General features: G+C 39.0%; 1 protein-coding gene across 2 annotated transcripts in view; it reads left to right on the forward strand.

The window, feature by feature from the left end:
- The window catches only part of itga9 (integrin, alpha 9), an 85,724-nt gene that overhangs the window by 50,895 nt on the left and 9,391 nt on the right, over window positions 1-25,438 (forward strand). For both annotated transcript variants that reach the window (XM_062995840.1, XM_062995841.1), the window contains exons 16-21: window positions 11,231-11,383; window positions 11,812-11,888; window positions 13,298-13,445; window positions 17,322-17,408; window positions 18,194-18,273; window positions 20,334-20,423. In XM_062995840.1, the coding sequence (XP_062851910.1) occupies window positions 11,231-11,383; window positions 11,812-11,888; window positions 13,298-13,445; window positions 17,322-17,408; window positions 18,194-18,273; window positions 20,334-20,423 (635 nt within the window). The remainder of the gene's footprint in view (window positions 1-11,230; window positions 11,384-11,811; window positions 11,889-13,297; window positions 13,446-17,321; window positions 17,409-18,193; window positions 18,274-20,333; window positions 20,424-25,438) is intronic.

Genomic DNA, 25,438 nt, shown 5'->3' on the forward strand with positions numbered 1-25,438 from the left:
TGGTTAGATAAACCTGATAGTAAGCTAGTAAAGTACCACAATGTGCACTGGGATATTAAGACTGGGGTAGCTGTGAAACAGAGAAAACATTTTTTATGATAAATGATGACATTGTCTTTTAAGCCCTGACAAATTAAAACATTTTCCACTACTAAAAATTATTTAGTACAGTATGATTCCCCATATCCACTTTTTAAAATGTGTTGTGTAAACTACAGTTTCATCTGAAAATTGTTTGAAATCCTTTGGTCTCACAAAAAACTCAAATTGAAAAACAATCAGAAGAGTAATACTTTTCTTAAATAAAAGTAAAACACTATTTAAAGAAAGAAATAGTGATTGCTGATTAAGATTATGATTGTAGATTTGCCATTTATAGTTCTTGTCCACTATAAAAAATTGCTAGACAGACAAGCCAGTGTTGTGATTGCCTTTAGTTCCATATGACATTCCCAATCCCTCGATGCCATAGCATTGCTTTCATTTACTCCAAGCCAAGAAAGCTGATACAGTAAATCAACATAGCAGGATGGCAATCATATCCAGCTGTCTCCCATTAAGCATGCCTGCTACTCTAGCACCTATTTTTAAAACAGTGAGGTGGAAAAACTTAAAACATGCACAGCCTTTTTTTTCCTATACACAGCAGAACATCTACTCCTAAATTAGCTTAAGGCCAATTGTCAGTCATCATGCATCATGGTACTGATAAAATGTAAGCAACTTCATGCATCTTCTAGAAATGTGATCCAGCAGAACGCTTTGGATTGGACTATATGCTTATTTAGATATAACAATTCATTGTAAAAAGGTACACTTTTAGATTAGTAAGGTTATCCAGTAAAAAGCATAACTTGTACCCTTTTTACAAATACAAAGTTGTTTTATTATTTATCATCCATGTTAATTTTTATTGTTTTCAGCATGTTCTCACATAGTACATTGCCGTTTCCTTAAAATGCCACTGAATTGCAAGTGGTTAGAATGTGTTGGAAGGAAGAGAAATGTAGTGTCAAGGGTTTTTAGTCTGTTTAGTTACTTTGTTCTACAGTCTGTGTTCTTTTGTGTATTCCTGTATGATTCATCAATTTCAGTTTAGAGGTAATTAGTTAAAGGGCTTTTAGTCAGAATGCAGGACATAAAAAGCAATGGTATATGGTTTAACTGTCTAATATGAGATCTGCCTTATTTTCACCCAACTTGACAAGACCCACATGCTCGTGGGACAAATGCAACTCTGTGGTATTATCTAATAATTAAGAATGCTAATAAAGGTCTATCTGAGAAATCTAATTTGAATTCTACATACATGCTCTGAATAATTTCTTGGCATATAACTACAGCCAGAAATAACCAAATAACACTATTTATAACCCACCCTACCTTGTTGTTTATGCCTACTGCTGAGCTAAATAATTGATGTTCAACATTTTCACTTCTGAATGTCATTGAAATTTCAAATGCTTGAATACTCTAAATTTGTGTATTTCACAAAATATTTTTAAACAGTACATTTTCGGTTGTAAGGGTATTGATACTTTATGTAGGCAATGTGGTACAATCTACTACAGTATATCACATGTTCCTTCTACCTTTGATTTGTTTAATCTGCTGTCTGGAAATAGTCTATTGTGTTCAGTGCCTTGATGGCTTGAAGGTAGAAACTATTCTGTAATTTAGTGGTTCTTGATGTCACATTTCTGTATCATCTGCTGGATGAGAGAAGTGTGAAGAGGTTAAAATAAGGTGAGCTTTGTCCTTGATTATATTCAAGATTCAAGTGGCTTTATTGTACATTTACATTTTCACCATTTAGCAGACTATTTGTTATCTAGAGTGACTTAAAGAAGTGCTTCCACCGTAAACATTTCCCTAATCTAGTTTAAGTAAACACAAGTCCAAGGATACAAATCTGCAGAAACCCTGTTAGAAAGAGGTTTTTTTAAATAAATTAAAAAGTGATAAATAAAGAAATAAATAAATTAATTGTTAGCATATTTTAATAAGTTACAGTGTAGGGTTTGTATAGCAGCCATTATATTAAAGAATAATGTGCAAAAATATGATTTTGTGCAAAGATGCAAGTGATAATATAGTTACTGAGTCGTATGTATTTTTGGAGCTGTCAGTCTGTAGAGCAAGGTTGTGTTGGTTGGGTGTGTGTATGTGGGGTGGGGGGTTGGTGAGTGGGTTTAAGTGTGTGAATGGGCGTGTGTGCGTTGTTGTGTGAGTGTGTGCATGAGTGTATGTGGGTGTATATGTGTGTGCACATACACATATACACAAAAAACACATATTTAAAGTAGGAAAACATGAAATTAGGCATTCTAAAATGATACTTGGATTAAAGATTGGCTCATCAGGAAACCTTAACTAGGCAGTAAATGAATTAAGAGAAAAAGTCTTCAGTGCCTTCAATGTCATAAAATGACAAATTCATGGGAATTCCAACTCGAATCTGTCACATGTACTCAGTGTGAACCTGCTCTCATCTGTGAAGAGAACGGGGCGCCAGTGGTGGACCTGCCAATTCTGGTGTTCTCTGGTGAATGCCAATCGAGCTGCACGGTGCTGGGCTGTGAGTACAGGTCTCGCCATAGGACGTTGGGCTCTCTTGCCACCCTCATGGAGTCTGTTTCTGACAGATTCTTCAGAAACATGTACACCAGTATCCCACTGAGGGTGACTTTGTAGGGCTCTGGCAGTGCTCCTCCTGTTCATCCAGGCACCACAAATGAGCAGATACTGGTCCTGATGCTGGGTTAATGCCCTTCTACAGCCCTGTCCTCCTCGTGTAACAGCCTGAATCCTGGTATCTCCTCCATGCTCTTGAGACTGTGCAGGGCGACACAGCAAACCTTCTTGTGACAGCACATAGGATCTGCCATTCTGGAGAAGCTCTATTATCTGTGCAACCTGAAAGGGCTGCAAGTTCCACCTTATGCTACCAGTAGTGACAATGACTAGCAAAATGCAAAATTAGAGAAGAATCAGTCAGGAAGGATAAGGAGAGAGTATTTGTCTGTGGCCACCACCTGCAAAACCATTCCCTTTTTGGGGGTTGTCTTGCTTTTGCCTCTCCAGTGCACCTGTTGTCACTTTATTTTTTTCCAACTCTCGAGTTGGTGAGTAAAGTTATTAGAAAAAATAAAAGGCCATTATTCTAATCATTCACCACTTTAATTGTTGTATTTGTTTGTTTAAAGGAGTGAATGCACTTTGCTCTATCAGTTGAGCCATAGCAGAGATGTTATTAAAGGCATTAAAGATTCTCCTGCCTTTGATTCTGTGCAAGAACACAATAGTAACGGACACAGCACTGATAGTGTTTTTCTCCAAAAAAAAATAAGCAATTAGGTTTTGGTCAAGCCTGATAGCACTGAATACGTACATGTCTGTGTCAGCATGCTTGTAGTTTTCCTTAAGTGTAAGTGAACATGAAAAGCCCCCAAATTACCTTGGAAATGGTGCTCACATTTTAAATAAAACGTGTAAAACATGTAAGTTCTATGTAGAAAGTATTTCTGTGTTTTCTTTTTTTCTTTCAAATAGTGTTTAGCATACCATACAGCATCCCTAATCAGTCAGTATCAAAGACTCAGCATTGCATGCTTGCACACATGCTAAAATAGTGCCAGAGTCCAGGTGAAACAATTGCTCTTTGACGAGCAGGGTGCTTAGTGAGAAGCGCATTTCTTCTTTAATTACTGTGCAATGTTAGGTGCCTCCTCTTTGTCACTGCGACAGCAGAAGTCTGTTTATGCACATGTGAATGCCCATATTTTTGGCCAACAAAGCAGCATTCATGTCTAATAGAACCATGTGATAAAGTCTGTACATTGACTGTATGTCATTCTTAATGGTCCCCAGGGCAAAGGTCAGTACTTCAGTTAAACTGTAAAGTGGGTCAGCTCCCCTAAAATAGACCTTGCACACACATCTCAGTTTCTGCTAACACACTGTCTTTGAAATCAAGTACAACATGTACTATGGGTTAATTTTACCTTTATCTACAACACCAAATCAAAAAAAGTTGGGACAGTATGAAAAATGCAAATAAAATAAACATGCAGTGTTCCTTACATTTACTTTGACTTCTATTTGATTGCAGCCAGTTTGAACCCAAGATATTTCATGTTTTGTCTGCTTAACTTCATTTCATTTGTTAATATATCTCCATTCCTGCATTTCAGGCCTGCAACACATTCCAAAAAAAGTTGGGCAATTTAGGGCTAATAATGAGGTGAAAAAATGAAATAATTATGTGATTCCAAACAGGTGATGTGAACAGGTGATTGTAATCATGGTTTGGTACAAAAGCAGCATCTTTGATGAGCAAAGATGGCCAGACAATCTTCAGTTTGTCTACAAATGCGTGAGACAATTATTGAAATGTTTTAAAACAATGTATCTCAAAGAAAGATTGGAAGGGATTTGCATATTTCTCCCTCTACAGTGCATAATATCATTAAACGATTCAAGGAATCGGGAGGAATTTCAGTGCGTAAAGGCCAAGGGCGCAAGCTTAAGCTGAACGCCTTCGATCCCTCAGACAGCACTGCATCAAGAACCGCCACTCAACAGTAGCAGATATAACCACATGGGCAAGGGATTACTTTGGCAAACCTTTGTCAAGCGCTACAATACGAAGTTACATGCTGTGACGTCATGTGCTCCGGACCAAAGACGAAGAGGACCATCCAGACTGTTATCAGCAACAAGTCCAAAAGCCAGGGTCTGTCATGGTATGGGGCTGTGTCAGTGCCCTTGGCAAAGGCAGTTTACACTTCTGTGATGGCAGCATTAATGCAGAAAAATATATTGAGATCTTAGAGCAACATATGCTGCCTTCAAGACGTCATCTTTTCCAGGGTTGTCCATACATTTTTCAACAAGACAAGTGCAAAATCACATGCTGCACACATTACAAAGGCATGGCTGCAGAAGAAGAGGGTACGGGTACTGGACTGGCCTGCCTGCAGCCCTGACCTGTCCCCAATAGAGAATGTGTGGAGAAGTTTGAAATGAAAAATGCGACAACGACGACCCCATACTGTTAACCAGACAAAACATGAAATATCTCAGGTTCATCCTGTCTGCAATGACATAAAAGTAAATGTAAGAAACTTAGTTTTTTTTATTATTTGCATTTTCCATGCTGTCCCAACTTTTTCTGATTTGGGGTTGTAAGTAATCATTCACTTAGAAGCATGGCTATTTAGTAAGCTTTAATATTTTTTTTTTACAAACCCTAATTCAGGAAAAGTTGGGAGATTTTTTTACATGTAATGTAAATATAAATATTTGATTTGCTGATTGAGCTGTATAACTAACAAAAGTATTAAAAAAAAGATTGGAGAAAGATTTGGACTGCAGAAAGGTATATACAATGTGTATACAAAGCCATGGTTTTAGACAGTTTTGTCCTGTTTGTCCTTGGCACAGAGTACTTAACATTCTTTTTTTTCCTCAAAGACAAGCTAAAACTCATATGACAGCACATTTTCACTGCCTTTCAGTCCATCTGCGATTAGGGACGGTGGTAGCCTAGTGGGTAGAGCTTTGGGCTATCAACTGGAAGATTGGCGGTTCAAATCCAGGCTCTGCTATGCAGCCACTGTTGGGCCCATGAACAAGGCCCTTAACCCTCTCTGCTCCAGGGGCGCCATAAGATGGCTGACCCTGCGCTCTGACCCCAGCTTCTAAACAAGCTGGGATATGCGAAGAAAGAATTTTGTTGTACTGTACACCTGTATATGTATATGACAAATAAAGTATATCTACTACTATTAGCTTGGGCCCAGAGAACTCAGCTATGTTTATGCACAGAATTGATGTATGGCTTTTCTTTGTGTATTGAAGTTTCAAGGTGCATAGTGGATACAGTAGCGTTAAATGACTTTGGTTTTCCCCAGTATTCCCAAACTTATTTGGCTGTATTTATTACTTATAATTATGATGGTTTCTCATGCAATGCTCAAAGGTCATGCACATTTAAAAGTGGTTTTCAGGGTTTCCCTACACATATAGAGATTTGTCTGGATTCCCTGAACCTTATTACAATATTTTGTTCGGTAGATGGTGAAAAACTAAAGTATTAAAAATTTCTCCCCTAATCTAGTCGTATCCAATTATCCTGATTGCATTAAGCTTCACCTCTACCGATACAACCCTCCACTGCTGACTGAGGAGCTTTGCAACTGAGAAACGTGCGCAGTACTGACTCCCTTTTTTCACCTGCACAAGGACAGTTCATATGCGGATCAGCCTTGTGCACTGAGAGCCACACCCTGATCAGCATTATTCCCCAACCCTGCTCAGGCACCATTAATCAGCCAGCAGAGGTCGTAATTGCACCAGTTACGAAGAACCCTGGTCCGGCTCATCCCACCCTGAACAATAGCCAATCGTTGTTCATGTGGCCACCCAGCCCAGATGGATGGCAGAGCAGAGATCCGATACAATGTATTTGAAATCCCAGCTCTGGTGTGCTAGTGTACTTTACTGCAGCGGCCCCAAGAAATGTTATTTTTGAACTAACTGACAACTCTCACAATGTTTGGCACTGAGTGGTGAGTCACCATCCATCTTTGTTTAAAAAGTTTGAGCCTTTTGTAGATTCTCCTTCGATACCCAGTTATGATACCCTCACCTGTTACCAATTCACCTGCTCAGTGTGAAAAGTTTTAAAATGGTCTAATGTAAATATTCTATATTTTAATTATTCTAACATTTTTACTAATTTTACTTTTTTTGTACTTTTTTGAGTGTATTGCAGGCATGGAATTCAAGTCAATCAATACATTGGAAATCCTTTTTTGTAATTTTGTCAGTTAAGGGTTCAGAACAATTAACAAATGACAAATGAAAACTGCAGCTTTTGTGGGGTGTTCCTGGTCTGCAGTGGTCAGTATCTATCAAAAGGGGTCCAAGGAAGGAACAGTGGTAAACCGGCGGCAGGCTCAATGATGCACATGGGGAGCAAAGGCTGGCCTGTGTGGTTTGATCCAACAGACCAACAGAAATTCCTGAAGAAGTTAATGCTGGTTCTGATAGAAAGGGGTCAGAATACACAGTGCATCTCAGTTTGTTGCGTATGGGGCTGTATAGCAGCTGACCAGTCAGGGTGCCCATGTTGACCCCTGTCCACCACAAAAAGTGCCAACAATGGGCATGTAAGCATGGGAACGGAGCAATGGAATAAGGTGACCTGGTCTGATGAATCACACTTTCTTTTACATCATGTGGATGGCCAGGTGCATGTGCGTCGCTTACCTGGGGAACACATGGCACCAGGATGCACTATGGGAAAACGGCAAGCCGGCAGAGGCAGTGTGATGCTTTGGGCAATATTCTGTTCAGAAACCTTGGGTCCTGCCATCCATGTGGATGTCACTTTGACACGTACCACCTACCTAGGGGCGGCATGGTGGCTAAGTGGGTAGCACTGTCGCCTCACAGCAAGAAGGTCCTGGGTTTGACCCCTAGGCGGTCCGGGTCTTTTCTGTGTGGAGTTTGCATGTTCTCCCCGTATCTGCATGGGTTTCCTCCGGGTGCTTCGGTTTCCTACCACAGTTCAAAGACATGCAGGTTAATTGGAGATACTAAATTGTCCACGACTGTGTTTAATATAACCTTGTGAACTGATTAATCTTGTGTAATGAGTAACTGCCATTTCTGTCATGAATGTAACCAAAGAGTGTAAAATCCCATGACGTTAAAATCCTAATAAAACAATACCACCTACCTAAGCATTGTTGCAGACCATGTACACCCTTTCATGAAAACGGTATTCCCTGATGGCTGTGGCCTCTTTCAGCAGGATAATGCGCCCTGCCACAAAACAGAAATGGTTCAGGAATGGTTTGAGGAGCGCAACAACGAGTTTGAGGTGTTGACTTGGCCTCCAAATTCCCCAGATCTCAGTCCAATTGAGCATCTGTGAGATGTGCCGAACCGATCCATGGAGGCCCCACTTCACAACTTACAGGTGTTAAAGGATCTGCAGCTTACATCTTGGTGCCAGATTCCACAGCACACCTTCAGGGGTCTAGTGGAGTCCATGCCTCAACAGGTCAGGGCTGTTTTGAGTAAAAGGGGGACCGTCATAATGTTATGCCTGATCAGTGTATATTATTAGTTAAATAGGCTGGGTATCCTAATGTGGTACCAGTTCTAGAGCTTTCACCACTATTAAGGAAAGGGATGGGTAAATGGATACAGGAGTGTAATGGTGCTCACCCAGTGGTGGATCTGAACACCAAACCCCTGCAGACACGCAGGTGTCTTTACTAGATGAGCTACCAGATCAATTGGGAATTGGACCCAAGTGCTTAGTAATCTGTGAATTAGGCAATTTAACTAACAAACAAAAAACTCTCCTAGTGGGATTTGAACCCAGGTCGTCAGAACACTGATCAAGTGCTCTACCACTCAGCTAATCAGGTTCTTTTTAAAGTGTGTCAACTCAGGTGGGTTCAAAACTAATGTGCTTGAACAGGTGCAAAAGAAAATACAAACACCACCTGTTTTGGGGAAAAGTTTGAGCGGGAAAAATGAAGAACAAAGGACTGCCAGGGGAACAATGGCCACCTCATGAGTTATGAGAAAAAGGGGTAAATAAAACAAAAGGCTTTCCCAACAGAAAATATAGAACTATAATAATAAATTAACTGAGAATGACTGAACTAATATTTTAATATTTACTAACTAATAAATATATATATCTTTTTCTTTTCTTTTACTTTTTCTTTTCTTTTCTTTCTTTGCTTTTCTTTCTTTTCTTTTCTTTTACTAGAGAGAGAGAGAGAGAGAGAACAACTTGAGACTAGAGAGAAATGGGGTGAGGGTGAAAACTTTCAATCCTCTACCGAGATTACCGGCTGCGTGTGTTTGCTCGCATGAGACAAACACACGCAGTCTCTTTATGCAGGGCTGCCCAATTTGGGGCCCGCGGGCCAAACTTGGCCCGCCGTCTCTTTTTTCTGGCCCGCCTCACTATATCAAAGTAGCGCTTACTTTTGTCAGTAGCTGGGAATTTCTTTTAACAGTGTTGAACTGCCTATAACGCTAGCTGCAATTCATTGGCTGACCACAATTTTACATGAGACAGTGGATAGGAGAGGGGGGCGCTGTGGAGCTCCTGTCAGCAGACATGATGACACGAGTGAGGCTGTTAATCATGGAGCGTATGAGGCAGTGGCATTGGATAAACGAACATTTAAAAACAGTTTGAATCTTTTTTCACCGAAATAGATTAAACCGCAGTTTGCCTCATCTGCGGATAGAGAGTGGCTGCACTAAAGGAGTACAACATCCGTCAGCATTACGAAACAAAACATGCACACCTGTTCTCAAAGTACAGTGGCGAGGAAAGGTGAATATATTGAATATTTAAATATTGATGGTATATACGTATATATACAGTATATATTTTGCTTTGCATGTTTTTCTTTACAAATTTACATTTGTTCAAATATTTCTGCTCCTAAAAAGAAACATCTATCATCCGTTGAAATAAATAAAAGCACTGTTAATTAGAATAAACAGTAGTGTTTTATTTAACAACAAAAACGTGATATTTTTAAATTTAATGCAATATTAAAATTAGGGTGGGCGATTTTCACGATTAATTCGAATGAACGTTTTCACACGATGTTAGAAATGTGACAATCGCGATTGTTTACATACTTTATATTTTAATTAAAATACCAACATGTCAGTTTAATATCAAAAGAGTAAAAACAGTAAACGGAAGACAACAAGGGTCATACACGGTAATAGTTAGATTCAGAAATAAGGAGCGCAAACACGATCGGCAAAACTTCACAACGAGACTCACAAACAGAAGAGTTTAATTAAGATTCATGGAATCGAACACAGCTGAACTGAATCAAAACTCCGGAGTGGGAGGACCGATCAGAATTGACTGACCGGGGACTTGTGGTAGTCACGTGACAGTCTGTGAGAGCATGGGAGTTGTAGTCAATATTGTTAGAAGCGGAATGTGCCCCTCCATCCACCCCCCAATCACAAGGGGACAAAATGAAAGCTGAGTGATTATTTGTGGTCCCCCAGTGTAGATACTGATACACTAACTTCATTGGTGAAAACAGTATACAGGCTTGTGTTTCTTTTAAGAAATCTGTAAAGAACTTTTTGTAGCTTTGCACTTTTCTTAATGTAAGGAGGTTCTGCTGCAAATTACTTAAAGTGAGTTGTTTGTGAGCTGTTCCTAAAAAGCATATAGCTAATTAAGATTTCTGTTTATTGTTAATTGTTATATTGTTATTGTTATAAAGTTTGAGTCCCTTGAAAAGATAATTATAGGTGGTGCTGTTACTATTTTTTCACTTCTGCAGTCTTTTTTTTTTCAATTGCATTATACAAAAACAACAACAACAAAAAAAAAACACAATCAGAATCTTTTTTTTTTTTTCAATATCGCCCAGCCCTAGTTAAAATAACTTTTAGTTTTGGCCCGTGGCCCCTCACTGAGATTAAATTTTGGCCCCTTATAAGGAATTATTTGGGCACCCCTGCTTTATAGTCTCTTTATAGACCTGTACACAGGTGCTGGGCATTAGGCCTGATTGCCGGCTCGCTGTTGACCCCTAGCGGCTGGAGTCTGCCTAGACCCAAGACCACCCCTTACAAGGAGAAACTACAAATGAAGCTTAAACTAAACAAAAAAATGGAAGAGGAATGAGTTAAGATTATCAGCAGTGGTTTTCGTTTACATTAAGGCTTAGACTACGCATAATTAGACATCAGTGACAATAAACTGGTTAACATAATATGACAGCAGGCAAGAAAATGTATGAAATGCTTTTTTCTAACTTTTCTATATCATGAGGTTTCATGTTTTGTATCAAAGGTATATTGCTAGGATAACAGATGCTAAAAAAGCGACTTGGTACAGCAGTATTACCAGCAATGCTGTAACAACTTTATTACTTTTTGTTATTTTATCTGTGCATGTAATTTGATGTTGCTTTCCTTATCACCAAGCTGATTTATGCAATGAAATAAGCAACTAATCTATACTGTACATTATATTACACAAGTCATTGATATATAACAGCTAATAACTGATATTCAATGTTGTTGGAAATACTGGAGAATTTGGTGTAGTGTCCTGTTATGGTAATGTCATTGAACAGTTTGGCAGTTGATCTTTGTCATTATGTAAACCTCTATGTCATCTACACTCTTGTCTATGTTTTCACAGAAAAAGGTGAAGGATGTCTTTGCACCTATCACTTTTGAGACATCATACAGCCTGGGAAAGGATCAGCTGCAAAGACATCACAAGCAAGAGCTTGGTTTACTTACACCTGTTCTTCGTTGGAAAAAGGGAGAAAGAATTGCAGCCAAGAATGAGGTTAGATTGTACTTCCAGCTGAAATTATGCTCAATACGTGCTTTGATTCTTTTTTATCCTCTTTAGCTTAAATAAGTGAGTGAGTCGTATAAGTGTATATCTAATTTTTTGATGGTCACTTTTGTTTTTATTAACTATTTTTATGTTTAGCTACTGTATCTGCAATTTAAACTTTTAAGTACCCACTCTAACCATGCAGTTTGTCTACACTTTAAAAGCAGTGCCAGATTCTTTCACTGAAAGCATAATCTAGCTAATGTAATTGGAATTCTTAAATCTCAAAAAGCAAGAACTGAGTTAGTGAGAAAAAGGTGAGTATGCGCTGCCCTAGCACAGTACCTTCCTTAATCCTTGTGCAAGAGTGCCCTCTAGTATATGATCAACCTTTAATGACGTTGACGAGATAACATCCCGTACTTTATTTGCAGACTTGGTTTGAGAAGAATTGTCTGTCTGATGACTGTGCTGCTGACTTACAGCTACATGGGAAACTGCTGCTTTCAGGGTGAAATTCTCTTTTCTTATTGTCTTTCTTGTTATCTTTGTTGTAAATGTACTGTAACTCCACTTTTGCACACTGGCATTGAAACGTGGATTGAGTAAAGTTAATCTAATTGATAAAGAAAGGAATACATATCTAAATAAAGTACTTATTTAATATTAAGTTTAAAGCAGAATTTAGACTTAAAAAATATAGGAAGTTAAATTGGACATTAGCTACTATATACTACTATAACTACAGTTGGAGCTACTATAGTTGATGAGAACAAGTAAACTATTATTGTAGCTGTTTTGTCTTTGTACATTTGTATTATTATCAATCACTTAATCAGTGAAAAGGGGCCAGCTGTCTATCATATGACAGTAGTCATCTCTCTTTCCCATAAACTAGGGGCAGCTGTAGCCTAGTGGTTAAGGTACTGGTCCAGTAATCAGAAGGTTGCTGGTTCAAGCCTCACCACTGCCAGGATGCCACTGTTGGGCCCTTGAGCAAGGCCCTTAACCCTCAATTGCTTAGATTGTATAGAACTGTCAGAACTGTAAGTCGCTTTGGATAAAAGCGTCAACTAAATCCCGAAAATGTAAATAAATTAGAGATGTTATGGACGAGGCTCTAACTACTTATGTGTTTTGGACCCCTTGACTTTTTTTGCACACTTAATTATTGTGGATTTGAATGAACATAACTGCCATTTCCCCCATCAATCTACACTTAATCTCCCATAGTGACAAAAATGAATACATGTTATTAGAGTAAAAAATTTTTTTAAAACTGAAATATTTCATTCACAAACCTTTTTGTGACCTTTAGACCTTTTGCTGTGGCACTTCAAGTTGTGATCAGGTGCATCATTGTTGACTTAATGTCTTTGAAATGTGTCTAAAAGTAAATTGGGGTCCACCTGTTTAGTGTTTTACCTTAATAAGCTGTTTTTAGCCACCATAAACAAGCTTCTGCCACTCTACTTTTTATTTCACTCCTCGAAACATAGAGGGCAATAATACAAAAATCTAATCTGGTTTTTCCCTGTCCAAGTGATCAGCAGAACTTAATTTCAGTTGAGTTTTAAGGTGGAGGAGGATTTCTTTCTTGCGTGACAGCCTCCAAGCCCACTAGGATAAGAAGCTTGACAATTTATCATTTTATATATATATATATATATATATATATATATATATATATATATATATATATATATATATATAATGTAAGTTATATATATATAAGTGTGTGTGTGTGTGCCTGCATGTGTGATTATTAGGAGTCATGGTTCATTTCAGCAATTTATTCACTGATTGTTCAAGAGCTACATTTTGAAATTGTTTTATATGACCTCGATGAATGCAATTCAAACAATATTGATTTAATTACTTCTGATTAAACTACCTACAATCCTTTTTTTATTTTTTCAGACGTCACATCAGACCTCATCTTGCTCTTGGAGGGGTAAAAAATGTCTCCCTTAACATAACAATTTTCAACGCTGGGGACGACGCCTATGATACAAATATCTACCTAAATTTTTCCAGGGAGGTCCATTACATCAACTTTATGCAAAGGGTGAGTCATTCATTTACAAAATATGTAAGGTTCATAACATCAACTTTATGCAAAGGCTAGGTCATTAATTCACATAATCTGTAAGAAATGTAATGTTGCTTGTAAGTGGATTTGTTGGAATTGTTAACTGAGGGACTAATCTGCTACACAGATGAGTTGTAAGAAGGCAGAAAATATTTTTTAAGTGGAGAGATAGCCAGACATAAGGGAAAGTGTGCAGTAAACAGGAGGTACAACAGATTCACTAATGAGAGCTAAAAGCAAAAAAAAAGCAAATGGCCATCAAACTATCTCAGCCTAGGTCTTATAATGTTCATATATGTATCTAAAATCTGTTGTAGCTAATAATATCTTTAAACATTCTGGAAATCTGTAAGAAAACTTTAGTATGGCACTGTTTTAGTTTTTTTTTTTAAGTTAAATGAATAAATAAAAACAGAAATCATAGATCACTTTACTGTATTTAATTTTCATTATGTATTAAAATTATCATGCATATTGTTTGCTGGGTATCCAGGGCTTATTTAGTCTGCCAAGTGTCTTTAGACATACAGTGCTGGCCAAAAGTATTGGCACCCCTGCAATTCTGTCAGATAATACTCAATTTCTTCCAGAAAATGATTGCAATTACAAATGCTTTGATATTAAAATGTTCATTTAATTTGTCTTCAATGGAAAACCACAAAAAGAATTGTCAAAAAGCCAAATTGGATATAATTCCACACCAAACATAAAAAAGGGGGTGGACAAAAGTATTGGCACCCTTTGAAAAATCATGTGATGCTTCTCTAATTTGTGTAATTAACAGCACCTGTTACTTACCTGTGGCACATAACAGGTGGTGGCAATAACTAAATCACACTTGCAGCCAGTTAAAATGGATTAAAGTTGACTCAACCTCTGTCCTGTGTCCTTGTGTGTACCACATTGAGCATGGAGAAAAGAAAGAAGACCAAAGAACTGTCTGAGGACTTGAGAAGCAAAATTGTGAGGAAGCATGGGCAATCTCAAGGCTACAAGTCCATCTCCAAAGACCTGAATGTTCCTGTGTCTACCGTGCGCAGTGTCATCAAGAAGTTTAAAGCCCATGGCACTGTGGCTAACCTCCCTAGATGTGGACGGAAAAGAAAAATTGACGAGAGATTTCAACGAAAGATTGTGCGGATGGTGGATAAAGAACCTCGACTAACATCCAAACAAGTTCAAGCTGCCCTGCAGTCCGAGGGTACAACAGTGTCAACCCGTACTATCCGTCGGCGTCTGAATGAAAAGGGACTCTATGGTAGGATACCCAGGAAGACCCCACTTCTGACCCAGAGACATAAAAAAGCCAGGCTGGAGTTTGCCAAAACTTACCTGAGAAAGCCAAAAACGTTTTGGAAGAATGTTCTCTGGTCAGATGAGACAAAAGTAGAGCTTTTTGGGAAAAGGCATCAACATAGAGTTTACAGGAAAAAAAACGAGGCCTTCAAAGAAAAGAACACGGTCCCTACAGTCAAACATGGCGGAGGTTCCCTGATGTTTTGGGGTTGCTTTGCTGCCTCTGGCACTGGACTGCTTGACCGTGTGCATGGCATTATGAAGTCTGAAGACTACCAACAAATTTTGCAGCATAATGTAGGGCCCAGTGTGAGAAAGCTGGGTCTCCCTCAGAGGTCATGGGTCTTCCAGCAGGACAATGACCCAAAACACACTTCAAAAAGCACTAGAAAATGGTTTGAGAGAAAGCACTGGAGACTTCTAAAGTGGCCAGCAATGAGTCCAGACCTGAATCCCATAGAACACCTGTGGAGAGATCTCAAAATGGCAGTTTGGAGAAGGCACCTGGAGCAGTTTGCCAAAGAAGAATGGTCTAAAATTCCAGCAGGGCATTGTAAGACACTCATTGATGGTTACCGGAAGCGGTTGTTCGCAGTTATTTTGTCTAAAGGTTGTGCTACCAAGTATTAGGCTGAGGGTGCCAATATTTTTGTCCGGCCCATTTTTGGAGTTTTGTGTAAAATGATAATTGATTTGACTTTTTTTTTCATTCTCTTTTGTGTTTTTTCATTGCAAGCAAAATAAATGAAGATATTAATACCAAAGCATTTGTGATTGCAATCATTTTCTGGAAGAAATTGAGTATTATCTGACAGAATTGCAGGGGTGCCAATACTTTTGGCCAGCACTGTATGTTTTAATCTTACAAAATAGTAAGAAAATAAACACGATAAAGCTATATTAATGTAATTTACTTTTAAGGTGTAAACTTTATGGAAATTGTTATTGTTTAAACATTTTTTGTCCGGCTTTAGAAATACAATATTAAATATACACACATAAATAAACACTGTGTTTGCTATTCCAATACTGTATTTACAGTAGGACAGTGTAATTACTTTAGCAAAGTAATTCCTCAGCCTAGTCTGCAGTGTTGAAGTGACCTCTTCATGCACAGCAGAGATTAAGCCATAGCACCTCCCTCAGGCTAGTTCCTGCTTATGCACTCCTCTTGTTATATTGTACACCCGATTGTCTTTCTGTTTATACTTAATCCGGGGCTGGAGTGAAGGTACACTAGCAGATGTGTTTCAGGAACCTAAAGACAGGAGTCGTATAGACACACACAGCATAATTTAATTAGAAGTTTATGTTATACTTTTATTCTGGTAATTGCAAGTGATGGAGAGGTAATAAAATATCACTGTTAAAGAAGAAATCATAACCTCAGATCAGAAACACTTGGGACAGTGTTTTTTACATTGACTTTTATTTCATTGATAAGCATCAGTTTATGTGTTTTATCAGTGCAGCTGTCAGAACCCTGATGGTTCTCAGCTTTGTTCTATCTCTCCACATATGGGCAGCAAAAGGCAAGGCCCATGTACTCTTACTTCAGGAATGCTCAGTCATTGCAGGGGTCAAGGCCCTAAAGTTTACACAATTCAGCCTGGGAAGCCAAACATTGTTTGGATAAGCTTCCAAACACTCTGTCTGGAATTGTGTGTGTGTGTGTGTGTGTGTGTTCATGCTTTAACTTCAGACGCAGTTCCTATAAATCTATAATTTTGGAAATAATTATAAATAATTTCTTTAATTTAATTTTTAATTTCCATGTTTTGCTCAGGTCAGTTAAAACTGTGGCGCAAATACTCAAAACTGTGAGTTTTCTCACAGACATAATTGGCTTTGTCTTGGATGGGTGTGTGTGTTTGTGTGTGTGTGTGCATGCGCTTAGTTCTGCTTTGTGCTGAGATGGAAATGGTCCTGCTTGTGACCATGACCAGGTTAATGAAAATGAAAAAAAATAACCCTAACCCTAACCTGATTTATCATTACATTTGTGAATTTGGTAAAAAGTGCAAGTTAAATAAGTCAAATAAACATCTGTTATGTGTCTTTGAATGATATATATGTAATCTGTGCAACATATAGAAGAACTACATGGCTGAAGCATTTAACACCCACTGTTCATTAAGCATGAACGTTATTTAGAGAATGATTATTGTGTAATGATAATGCAGCGGATTGAGAGGATTTTAATATCAGAAAGGAACTAATATTTTTTGTGGCAATTATGGGAAGGTGCATCCTGTTTGAACTATTCTTGAGATGTGTCTAGAATTGAATAGCTTCTTTATGGCAAAATGACAAGACAGAAGCCACTGTTGAGTAAATGGCAAATGGCAACTCGCTTGGAGCATGTAAGGGACTCTGGCAACAATAGATAAAATTTAGGACCCCTGTACCCATTTTGTTGTATGTTAGCCTTTACCAGCTATGCCAATATGCCACTCTTGATTTAGTAGATATGTTGTAAAGTGTAAAAAAAAAAAACTCCCTAAAATTAATTTTTTTTATCTGTTTTTTTTCCCCTAATATTCATTTCTACTCCAGGAAGAAAATGGCATTTCCTGTGAACTGGTTCAGCTGGACTTCCTCAAATGCAGTGTGGGATTTCCCTTCATGAGGGCACAGACCAAAGTAAACACAAACTATTAAGTAAAATAGTTAAATTAATTATTTTACTAATTATCCTTTCTTCGTTGCTGCATAAATGTGTATGTTTTTAGAGTACATTTAGAGGAAGTATTTCTGTAAGTAAGGATCTCTAGTTCTAAACATAACATTAAAGTTTACATTTAAGGATACTATTTTTTTCAATGCATTCCTGTATAGACAAAATTGGCTATTGGGGAGTGATGGTCGAAGGAATTCCTCATTATGGCTGCAATAGCGGCCTCTGCTCGATGGTCCAAAGCACCTTCACAGAGATGGTGAATAATGGAGAGCAGTGCGTTACTCTCTATATATTATAATGCTTTCTGTATGAGTCTGTCTCAGGCAGGTGAAATGAATCAGTTAGCAACTGCACATGTCAGGTATGGCTCTCCGTGGTCAGGGTAGGGGTCTGCAACAGTGGAGGAAAGATACAGCATACTTGTAAATGACTAGCTTGGGAGACAAAAAAAAAAAAGGCAAAACAGAACGTCAGAAAAGAACACCTTTAAAGGATATTTGGGACTTTTTATGTCTGTGCTAATGTTCTTTTTTAGTATAATCTGTCTGTGCTTATGCAAATCGTCTGCATATAAGGTTGGGGTTATTCACCACTAGCTCAGACTGAAGAAGTCACTTGGATGAGTGACGAAACGTATTGCTACAACAAACTTTGTAGATGTCTGTGCTTATGTTCCCTTTTTAGTATCATCTGTCTGTGCTTTTGTTCCCTTTTAGTATCATCTGTCTGTGCTTTTGTTCCCTTTTAGTATCATCTGTCTGTGCTTTTTGACACAAGTCATCTATCTGGTGAAAATAAGACATTACTATTTTTAGTACATGCCAGGAGGTAAGCACAGTAAGCAAAGTTAAACTTTTTTATGTTAAACCAAGATTATTTGTATAATGGCATATTAGAGCCAGTGTTTTCTTTTAACATATACATTTAAATTTCAAGAATGAAGTCAAGATTATTTTGAGAACAAAGTCAAAATGATTTTTAAGAATAAAATTTTATAATTTTAAAAATTATGTGGAGAATATCAAAAGTCGAAATATTTTGATACCAAATGGTGTGCTATGACAGACGTTGTAAGCTTGCCAATTTAGTGAAGCACAGACAAAAGGAGTGTTTTAGCTTAAAGATGGCCACTACCTGCAAGGTCTGATTTAACAAAAGAGACAATCTCCTCAAGGTCTTAATTTTAAATAAAGACAGTTTATTGCAAAGCCGATTTTGGCATTCTTGTACTAATAACAAACTAATGCTGATGTGCCAAGAGATTAAGTATTTATTTGTAACACCAATACAAAAGTATAACTACCAACAACCCACGAGCAGGTTTCTATGACCATAATATTTCGACATTATTCTCGAAATCATTTTGACTGTACTCTCACTTATTTAAAATCAAACTTATATGACTTTATTCTCGAAATAGAAACTTATCCTAAAATGCCATTATACACTGCCTGGCCAAAAAAAGGTCACCACCTGGATTTAACTAAGCAAATAGGTAAGAGCCTCCCATTGGATAATTACTGCATGGGTGATTGTTTCAGCTGGCAACAAGTTATTTAACCCTAACTGATGCAGTGAGTAGCTTCTCATTTGTTAAACAACCATGTTGAAAGACACATCCTGTGGTCATGGAAAAGATGTTAATCTGTTTCAGAAGGGTCAAATTATCATGCATCAAGCAGAGAAAACATCTAAGGAGATTGCTGAAACTACTGAAATCGGGTTAAGAACTGTCCAACGCATTATTAAGAAGTGGAAGGAAAGTGGGGAAACATCTTTGAGGAAGGAATGTGGTCGGAAAAAAATCTTGAATGATTGTGATCGGCGATCATTTAAACGTACCAAACGTTTAACCAAGAAATCAAATGGTAGAAAAACTACAGTAGAACTCAGGGATATGTTTAACAGTGAGAGTAAGAGCATTTCCACACACACAATGCGAAGGGAACTCAAGGGATTGGGACTAGACAGCTGTGTAGCCTTAAGAAAACCACTTGTCAGTGAGGCTAACCGGAAAAAACTACTTCAATTTGCTAGGGAGCATAAAGATTGGACTCTGGAGCAATGGAAGAAGGTCATGTGGTCTGATGTGTCCAGATTTACCCTGTTCCAGAGTGATGGGCGCATCAGGGTAAGAAGAGAGGCGGCGGAAGTGATGCACCCATCATGCCTAGTGCCTACCGTACAAGCCTGTGGGGGCAGTGCTATGATCTGGTGTTGCTGCAGTTGGTCAGGTCTAGGTTCAGCAACGTTATGTGCCCAAAGAATGAGGTCAGCTGACTACCGGATTATACTGAACGACCAGGTTATTCCATCAATGGATATTTTCTTCCCTGATGGCACGGGCATATTCCAAGATGACAATGCCAGGATTCATCAAGCTCAAATTGTGAAAGAGTAGTTCAGGGAGCATGAGACATCATTTTCACACATGGATTGGCCACCACAGAGTCCAGACCTGAACCCTATTGAGAATCTTTGGGATGTGCTGGAGAAGACTTTGCGCAGTGGTCCAAATCTCCCATTATCAATACAAGATCTTATGGAAAAATTAATGCAACTCTGGACAGAAATAAATGTTGTGACATTGCAGAAGCTTGTGGAAACAATACCACAGCGAATGCGTAATCAAAGCTAAAGGCGGTCCAACGAAATATTAGTGTGTGACCTTTTTTGGGCCAGGCAGTGTAGTTTTAAATGTTGTAATGTTAGATGTAGAATGTTGTGATGTTAGCTGTATAACATTTGGCAATTGTAAAACAAACTGAACTATCTTAGTTACTCTTAAGTACTAATTCTAACCAAATGATTTACTCTAAAACATTGTCATTGCCCTTATTAAATAATGCTTTAAATGTAAAACTACATTTTATTTTTGTCTAAATTAGTGCCAACCCAGAGCATGAACACAAATTACATGATAACAGTTTGGAACTGTCAGTCTTACTGGTTCATGAAGTGGACACTGCAATAACTGGGTAAGAGTTCAAAACTTTAAACCACAGCAAAAAACAAAAAAACATGCATGCATTAGAGTGATCAGTATATACATTTGCAATGTCTATGTGTAATATATACAATACATTATGTAATCTCCCTGACCAAATTTGGTCATTTTTTTGCAATGAGATTTACTTTTTGGCCTAATATTGTTAGAATTGTAAAATGTACTAAAACACAAACATAAATATTTTTAGAGGTTAAATTCAGCAGCTTTATATAACACAAACACATGAAAAGATCAAGAACTATATATACAGTGTATCACAAAAGTGAGTACACCCCTCACATTTCTGCAGATATTTAAGTATATCTTTTCATGGGACAACACTGACAAAATGACACTTTGACACAATGAAAAGTAGTCTGTGTGCAGCTTATATAACAGTGTAAATTTATTCTTCCCTCAAAATAACTCAAAATACAGCCATTAATGTCTAAACCACCGGCAACAAAAGTGAGTACACCCCTAAGAGACTACACCCCTAAATGTCCAAATTGAGCACTGCTTGTCATTTTCCCTCCAAAATGTCATGTGATTTGTTAGTGTTACTAGGTCTCAGGTGTGCATAGGGAGCAGGTGTGTTCAATTTAGTAGTACAGCTCTCACACTCTCTCATACTGGTCACTGAAAGTTCCAACATGGCACCTCATGGCAAAGAACTCTCTGAGGATCTTAAAAGACGAATTGTTGCGCTACATGTAGATGGCCAAGGCTACAAGAAGATTGCCAACACCCTGAAACTGAGCTGCAGCACAGTGGCCAAGATCATCCAGCATTTTAAAAGAGCAGGGTCCACTCAGAACAGACCTCGCGTTGGTCGTCCAAAGAAGCTGAGTGCACGTGCTCAGCGTCACATCCAACTGCTGTCTTTGAAAGATAGGCGCAGGAGTGCTGTCAGCATTGCTGCAGAGATTGAAAAGGTGGGGGGTCAGCCTGTCAGTGCTTAGACCATACGCCGCACACTACATCAAATTGGTCTGCATGGCTGTCACCCCAGAAGGAAGCCTCTTCTGAAGTCTCTACACAAGAAAGCCCGCAAACAGTTTGCTGAAGACATGTCAACAAAGGACATGGATTACTGGAACCATGTCCTATGGTCTGATGAGACCAAGATTAATTTGTTTGGTTCAGATGGTCTCAAGCATGTGTGGCGGCAATCAGGTGAGGAGTACAAAGATAAGTGTGTCATGCCTACAGTCAAGCATGGTGGTGGGAATGCCATGGTCTGGGGCTGCATGAGTGCAGCAGGTGTTGGGGAGTTACATTTCATTGAGGGACACATGAACTCCAATATGCACTGTGAAATACTGAAGCAGAGCATGATCCCCTCCCTCCGGAAACTGGGTCGCAGGGCAGTGTTCCAGCATGATAATGACCCCAAACACACCTCTAAGACGACCACTGCTTTATTGAAGAGGCTGAGGGTAAAGGTGATGGACTGGCCAAGCATGTCTCCAGACCTAAACCCATTAGAACATCTTTGGGGCATCCTCAAGCGGAAGGTGGAGGAGCGCAAAGTCTCGAATATCCGCCAGCTCCGTGATGTCGTCATGGAGGAGTGGAAAAGCATTCCAGTGGCAACCTGTGAAGCTCTGGTAAACTCCATGCCCAGGAGAGTTAAGGCAGTTCTGGGAAATAATGGTGGCCACACAAAATATTGACACTTCAGGAACTTTCACTAAGGGGTGTACTCACTTTTGTTGCCGGTGGTTTAGACATTAATGGCTGTATATTGAGTTATTTTGAGGAAAGAATAAATTTACACTGTTATATAAGCTGCACACAGACTACTTTTCATTGTGTCAAAGTGTCATTTTGTCAGTGTTGTCCCATGAAAAGATATACTTAAATATCTGCAGAAATGTGAGTGGTGTACTCACTTTTGTGATACACTGTATATATATATATATATATATATATATATATACAGTGTATCACAAAAGTGAGTACACCCCTCACATTTCTGCAGATATTTAAGTATATCTTTTCATGGGACAACACTGACAAAATGACACTTTGACACAATGAAAAGTAGTCTGTGTGCAGCTTATATAACAGTGTAAATTTATTCTTCCCTCAAAATAACTCAATATACAGCCATTAATGTCTAAACCACCGGCAACAAAAGTGAGTAAACCCCTAAGAGACTACACCCCTAAATGTCCAAATTGAGCACTGCTTGTCATTTTCCCTCCAAAATGTCATGTGACTCGTTAGTGTTACTAGGTCTCAGGTGTGCATAGGGAGCAGGTGTGTTCAATTTAGTAGTACAGCTCTCACACTCTCTCATACTGGTCACTGAAAGTTCCAACATGGCACCTCATGGCAAAGAACTCTCTGAGGATCTTAAAAGACGAATTGTTGTGCTACATGAAGATGGCCAAGGCTACAAGAAGATTGCCAACACCCTGAAACTGAGCTGCAGCACAGTGGCCAAGATCATCCAGCGTTTTAAAAGAGCAGGGTCCACTCAGAACAGACCTCGCATTGGTCGTCCAAAGAAGCTGAGTGCACGTGCTCAGCGTCACATCCAACTGCTGTCTTTGAAAGATAGGCGCAGGAGTGCTGTCAGCATTGCTGCAGAGATTGAAAAGGTGGGGGGTCAGCCTGTCAGTGCTCAGACCATACGCTGCACACTACATCAAATTGGTCTGCATGGCTGTCACCCCAGAAGGAAGCCTCTTCTGAAGTCTCTACACAAGAAAGCCCGCAAACAGTTTGCTGAAGACATGTCAACAAAGGGCATGGATTACTGGAACCATGTCCTATGGTCTGATGAGATTAATTTGTTTGGTTCAGATGGTCTCAAGCATGTGTGGCGGCAATCAGGTGAGGAGTACAAAGATAAGTGTGTCATGCCTACAGTCAAGCATGGTGGTGGGAATGCCATGGTCTGGGGCTGCATGAGTGCAGCAGGTGTTGGGGAGTTACATTTCATTGAGGGACACATGAACTCCAATATGTACTGTGAAATACTGAAGCAGAGCATGATCCCCTCCCTCCGGAAACTGGGTCGCAGGGCAGTGTTCCAGCATGATAATGACCGCAAACACACCTCTAAGACGACCACTGCTTTATTGAAGAGGCTGAGGGTAAAGGTGATGGACTGGCCAAGCATGTCTCCAGACCTAAACCCAATAGAACATCTTTGGGGCATCCTCAAGCGGAAGGTGGAGGAGCGCAAAGTCTCGAATATCCGCCAGCTCCGTGGTGTCGTCATGGAGGAGTGGAAAAGCATTCCAGTGGCAACCTGTGAAGCTCTGGTAAACTCCATGCCCAGGAGAGTTAAGGCAGTTTTGGGAAATAATGGTGGCCACACAAAATATTGACACTTCAGGAACTTTCACTAAGGGGTGTACTCACTTTTGTTGCCGGTGGTTTAGACATTAATGGCTGTATATTGAGTTATTTTGAAGGAAGAATAAATTTACACTGTTATATAAGCTGCACACAGACTACTTTTCATTGTGTCAAAGTGTCATTTTGTCAGTGTTGTCCCATGAAAAGATATACTTAAATATCTGCAGAAATGTGAGGGGTGTACTCACTTTTGTGATACACTGTATATATATATATATATATATATATATATATATATATATATATATATATATATATATATATATATATATATATATATATACAGTGCCTTGCAAAAGTATTCAGCCCCCTTGAACTTTTCAACCTTTTGCCACATTTCAGGCTTCAAACATAACGATATGAAATTGTAATTTTTTGTGAAGAATCAACAACAAGTGGGACACAATCGTGAAGTAGAACGAAATTTATTGGATATTTTAAACTTTTTTTTGAAATAAAAAACTAAAAAGTGGGGCGTGCAATATTATTCAGCCCCTTTACTTTCAGTGCAGCAAACTCACTCCAGAAGTTCAGTGAGGATCTCTGAATGATCCAATGTTGACCTAAATGACTGATGGTGATAAATAGAATCCACCTGTGTGTAATCAAGTCTCCGTATAAATGCACCTGCTCTGTGACAGTCTCAGAGTTCTGTTTAAAGCGCAGAGAGCATCATGAAGACCAAGGAACACACCAGGCAGGTCCGAGATACTGTTGTGGAGAAGTTTAAAGCCGGATTTGGATACAAAAAGATTTCCCAAGCTTTAAACATCTCAAGGAGCACTGTGCAAGCGATCATATTGAAATGAAAGGAGTATCAGACCACTGCAAATCTACCAAGACCCGGCCGTCCCCCTAAACTTTCAGCTCAAACAAGGAGAAGACTGATCAGGGATGCAGCCAAGAGGCCCATGATCACTCTGAATGAACTGCAGAGATCTACAGCTGAGGTGGGAGACTCTGTCCATAGGACACAATCAGTCGTACACTGCACAAATCTGGCCTTTATGGAAGAGTGGCAAGAAGAAAGCCATTTCTCAAAGATATCTATAAAAAGTCACCTGGGAGACACACCAAACATGTGGAAGAAGGTGCTCTGGTCAGATGAAACCAAAATCGAACTTTTTGGCCACAATGCAAAACGTTATGTTTGGCGTAAAAGCAACACAGCTCATCACCCTGAACACACCATCCCCACTGTCAAACATGGTGGTGGCAGCATCATGGTTTGGGCCTGCTTTTCTTCAGCAGGGACAGGGAAGATGGTTAAAATTGATGGGAAGATGGATGGAGCCAAATACAGGACCATTCTGGAAGAAAATCTGTTGCAGTCTGCAAAAGACCTGAGACTGGAACGGAGATTTATATTCCAACAAGACAATGATCCAAAACATAAAGCAAAATCTACAATGGAATGGTTCACAAATAAACGTATCCAGGTGTTAGAATGGCCAAGTCAAAGTCCAGACCTGAATCCCATCGAGAATCTGTGGAAAGAGCTGAAAACTGCTGTTCACAAACGCTCTCCATCCAACTCACTGAGCTCGAGCTGTTTTGCAAGGAAGAATGGGCAAAAATTTCTGTCTCTCGATGTGCAAAACTGATAGAGACATACCCCAAGCGACTTGC

This window comes from Trichomycterus rosablanca, chromosome 5 (genome assembly GCF_030014385.1).
Source record: "Trichomycterus rosablanca isolate fTriRos1 chromosome 5, fTriRos1.hap1, whole genome shotgun sequence".
Taxonomy (NCBI): domain Eukaryota; kingdom Metazoa; phylum Chordata; class Actinopteri; order Siluriformes; family Trichomycteridae; genus Trichomycterus; species Trichomycterus rosablanca.